Source organism: Trachymyrmex cornetzi, unplaced genomic scaffold (genome assembly GCF_001594075.2).
Source record: "Trachymyrmex cornetzi isolate Tcor2-1 unplaced genomic scaffold, Tcor1.1 scaffold67, whole genome shotgun sequence".
Taxonomy (NCBI): domain Eukaryota; kingdom Metazoa; phylum Arthropoda; class Insecta; order Hymenoptera; family Formicidae; genus Trachymyrmex; species Trachymyrmex cornetzi.
In genome coordinates this window covers 1,695,965-1,700,649 of record NW_017299992.1, presented here as the reverse complement: position 1 = coordinate 1,700,649, position 4,685 = coordinate 1,695,965, and the positions used below count along the sequence as shown (strand labels likewise).

The 4,685-nt window shown below is 34.9% G+C and overlaps 1 protein-coding gene across 2 annotated transcripts; it reads left to right on the top strand.

Annotated features, from left to right (window-relative positions):
• The first annotated feature begins 1,609 nt into the window (after positions 1-1,609).
• Positions 1,610-4,685, top strand: LOC108767290 (uncharacterized). 2 transcript variants are annotated; one of them, XM_018517050.1, is made up of 2 exons: positions 1,610-1,887; positions 3,771-4,685. In XM_018517050.1, the coding sequence occupies exons 1-2, from the start codon at positions 1,863-1,865 to the stop codon at positions 4,604-4,606; spliced, it is 861 nt and encodes a 286-aa protein (XP_018372552.1). In that variant the 5' UTR covers positions 1,610-1,862; the 3' UTR covers positions 4,607-4,685. The 2 variants fall into 2 exon arrangements, with proteins under 2 accessions (XP_018372552.1, XP_018372553.1); XM_018517051.1 differs by lacking the exon at positions 1,610-1,887 and adding an exon at positions 2,861-2,897.

The following is a 4,685-nucleotide window of genomic DNA, read 5'->3' as shown; positions in this document are numbered from 1 at the left end:
GACGTGAGTCATAAATCGTCTAAAGCACACTAGACCGATCGATGTACGTACGTATTGTATAATATGTACGTACATTAAAATTGGAAAAACATCCGGCAGAAATTATTCGATAGAATTATCGTATGGCAGATGCATGCTCGATGTTTATCTTCGCTACTCCGACGACTGCATCGGTGCATCCCGCAATGGAATCCCGCTAGCTCCGTTCCACGACATGACATAAAAGTTGTCATAAACCGCGAACGGTACGTGCGTTCCTATACGCATCTGTACGTCTTCGTAAATCGCTTATACCGCAACTATGTGTTTTCCGAACGCGTTGTGGCAAAATCGTTTTGCGACCATGAAGAACTTATTAGCGCGCATTCCGAGCGAGCAGTCTGGCTTAGCCAGAACGAAAGTATCGACGAGTGATTTTGCAACGAGACGAAAAATGTAAGGTATATGAGGTTCTTATTTAATTAGTTATACATATATGTAGAGGAATTTCCATTCATTGTGTCTCCAGTTAAGTAGTTACAATTAGTGTAAGTAATGATTCTCATTTGATTGCGTCATGAGACATGAGTGTGTGTTACGAAGATGTTATATAATCAAGTACATAAGTATAAGAAATTCACTTATGATAAAGTTTAGAATATAAATTTGCGCGTTAAGATTGCGAGAAGGCGAAAGGTTTCTAATTATAACTGTAGATAGTATATATTGATAATAACATTAATTTTTTCATAGAATTTGTAATAATTAATACAATATACGTTGAAAAAAACTAAATTTGAATAAATGTTTGAATTGTTCTAAGAAAATATTTATATATTGTACAATATTACATATATTTATTTGATATAAAAATTAATTTAATTTAATCAAATTAAGTTTTAAAATCAATTTTTTTTAGTAGGCATTTATTTACTGTAAATAAATGTTTACTTAGCACTATTAAAAAAAGCATGCATTAAAATTTAGTCCTTTTCTTCAGTGTACGATAGGATTCTCCAGGTATATATTGGATTGAAATAAAAGTTATATCTAATTTTTATTTGTGTAAAGGAGAGGGAAGAGAAAATTAGCTATGCAAATTATAAGGAAAATTATATTCATTAGCTAACAAAAATTAAAGGTTGCTTCTGATTCGGTAACTGCCTTGCATATCCGCGTTAACTTACTTCCTACACTTGGCCAGGAAGTCTAATTTAGATCTTAATGAGTATACGATATCTAAATCTCAGAGTTTAATCAAACGATTTAAAAATAAAAATGTAATCATGTTTATCAATAACACAGCCGGTCTGTTAAATAAGCACAACTGAAACATTCGAGAAACTGTATACGTTTGTCGAGTTGCGTCTTTTCTCAAGACGTCTGATTCCTATTAGAAAGTGCTCCCGCCGAAGAGGTTCGGCTCAAAAACTAGTTAACCCGACGACAAGTTTCCATTTGGAGTGAAACGGTTTCGATGTGCGGTTTGCGTAAACCGATACGCGCCCATCTGCGCGACATGTCGATCCTCTGCAGTTCCTTGTTTTTTCCATCAGACTTTGAGGACGGAGCGCGTTGCATCCGATCCTGGTTCGGAATGCGTTCGAAACTCGTGCAAGACAATCAACGACATCTTTGCACAAACCGGTGAAGTTGCGCGTGTTTCATGTGGAGTCTAACAAGCGGGTGAACATGATTGCCGATAGTTTGCAACGCGTACGGAACCAGTTCCAGGTTGAAACCGGTTTGGAACTAGTTTCCTTCGGTTTTTCGGCCCCCCACGGGAACCCGCGCGTATAGTCGACATCAACGAATAGCACTCCAACCAGATTACTTGGTGCGATCACAACGTCGTCGACGCTGATTTTCACTTGGACAATATCATGGCTAATAACAAGGAGTCGAAAGGTAAGAAAATCGCTTTGGTGCAGGTCTGTTCGATTCTCTCGAAAAAGGAGGACGTTAACAAGGGGCCGAGTTTTGCCCGCAAAGGTATAAGTAAAAGGAATAGCATTTTTTATAGATTTCAACCTCCTGAATATGATGATATTAATAAAAAGTTCGGGATAGATAGGGAACACCTTGAAAATTGAGCATAAACATGATATATTTAAACAAATTTCGATATTATTCTTGCTTACTTTTCAAGGGATTTCCCAAATATCACGAACTTTTTAATAATTTTATCATATTTAGGAAGTCAAAATTTACAAAAGAATACTATTTTTTTACTTATATCTTTTTGGACAAGAATCTGTCCTTTTTTGGAGGATATTAAAAAAGGTCCGACTTTTGCCCAAAAGAATGTAAGTAAAAGAAATAGTGTTTTTAATAAATTTTAACTTCCCGAATATGATAACATTATTAAAAAGTTCGTGGCACTTGGGGAACATCTTGAAAAGTAAGCAAAAATATTGAAATTTGTTTAAATACATCATGTTTAATGCTTAATTTTCAAAGGTGTTTCCTATCCTAAACTTTTTATTAACATTATATGACATCTATAGTTTAACGCCGTATCCAAACGGCGCTGCTGACCAAAGATATCTTAATCACCAGCTAGGTGGAGCTATTTTCGGCTCCTAAAATCACGTATGTAGGCGCAAGGTGGGATTGAACCCGGATCTACCGATCGCGAGTCAATCGCACCGAGCGGCAAGTCGATGCCTCGTTTAATATTTCAGTTTTAATATCTAACTATCAAAAAATATATTCTGCAAATACAATAGACGGTTGAAGATTTTCACGGACACGATTACTTCTGACTTTGTACTCGTGACATATATCTCCAGTTCTACAAAAAGCATCTCGTTTATATCATATAGAAGTTTAACGCAATGCTCAACACTTAAATCCTCTGTTATTATTTTATTGTTATACTGAAAATGGCCTAAATTATGATCCAGAATCTTATATTGGTTTGCATTTTTTACTTATTTTGATTTAATTTTTTCATATAGTTTTATGTGATATGTAATTTTTTTAATTATTTATTTTTGCCAATATATTATTAAATTGTTTGTCAATTTAATTTGTGATAATTCGAATAGGCTCTAATGAATAAATCAATAAATTAAATAAAGCCTTTTAGAGCTGACATAGATTATTAGTGTTTAAACATATATGTATACTTTATTTGAAAAATAAAAACATATAATTTGATTTACATACATTTCTTCATTGTTTAACTGTCATTACGTCGACGACACTATTATTGTGAACATCGTTTAAATATTAATTATTAACGTTTTTCATGTAAACTATATTTTATTTTTTATTTAGTAAATTAAAAATTAAGATTTATCAATTATTATTTCAAATTAATCTATTGTATAATAATGTAATAAACCAGATAGGTTGATGTAGTAAAAAGTGTTGTTCGATCTATTCATTGTTCATGTAAGTGCACATTTTGTTTAACATTAAATTTAACCATAGATTCATAATTTTATTACTGTTTATTTAATTAATTTGAATTTGATGAACAATTGTTGACAAGATGTGGACGTGAAAAATAATTGACCAGCTTAATTTCAGCGTATGACCATATAGCTCTTCTTAGAATTTTGTTTATGACGATTTCAATAGCTATGTTTTCTTATTGTAAGATTCAGTTATTAGTTTACACTGAAGAGAGAGAATCCAAAACGGGATCGAAACGTTTATATGTTTTTCTTTTTCAAGTAAAGTATATATAATTTACATACTAATATTTTTTTCTTTTCTATTTGTTGTATATTCACATTACGGTTTTAAAAGCTACTTTGTTTAATATTATTAATTTTTGGTAGAGAACAAAATCGACAGTCACATGGAAGTCAAAGTGGAACCGACTCTTCAGTGTTACGTCGAGGAGGAGCACGAGAACAGCTTTTCGAATTTGGAGAATGCCAGCCCGATTCCGTCGAGTGTCGACGTAGGCGCGTTGAACTTGTGGACCAGCAAGGCCACCACCTGCTTGATCAGCCAGTACAAGAAGTATCGATCGTTGGTCGGACAATCGACGCAGATCAGGAGTCTGCGGGAGATGTTCGAGATGATATCGCTGGAGATGCAGAAATACGGACTCTACTTTAGTCCGCAGAAATGTGAGAATAAATGGCGGGTTCTCGAGCGCAAGTATAAAAACCTCGTGTTCCGCGAGCGACTGAAAAAACCAGGCAGGATGCGACATTACGGACAGTGGGAACACAAACGCGCCTTGGACGAGATCTTCAATGAGAAGAAGAGACATGTGTATCTAGAGACGAACGAGTTGCAGTCGTCAAGCTGCGGATCAACTAATCTCTTGATTCAACCAAAACCAGGTTGCGATCAAGGCAGCGACTTGCTTAACGATCGGCAACGCGAAGATCCTCTAGTCCCCATGACCAATGAGAAAGACGGTAAAACATTAGAACGTAAGGAAATTTTGACGCCATTATTCGAAAAATTTATAGAGGAAATGGCAAAGAATTTTGCACTGGCTGAAAACAACAAAGAGAGGCGGCACAAAGAGAAAATGGCCGTGAGACATAAAGAATTGGAACTGAAGAAGCAACTTCTCAAGCTAAAAGAACAGAAGATGGAATTACAAAGATGCCAAATGATTGCTGCCGCGCAGAACTTGCGTTTGAATATGAAATGATATGCGTCGCTCGATTTGCAAACAGATATATTAATTTACATTGTTTTAAAAAAGGGGCAACAAATTTCATGTAATGTAA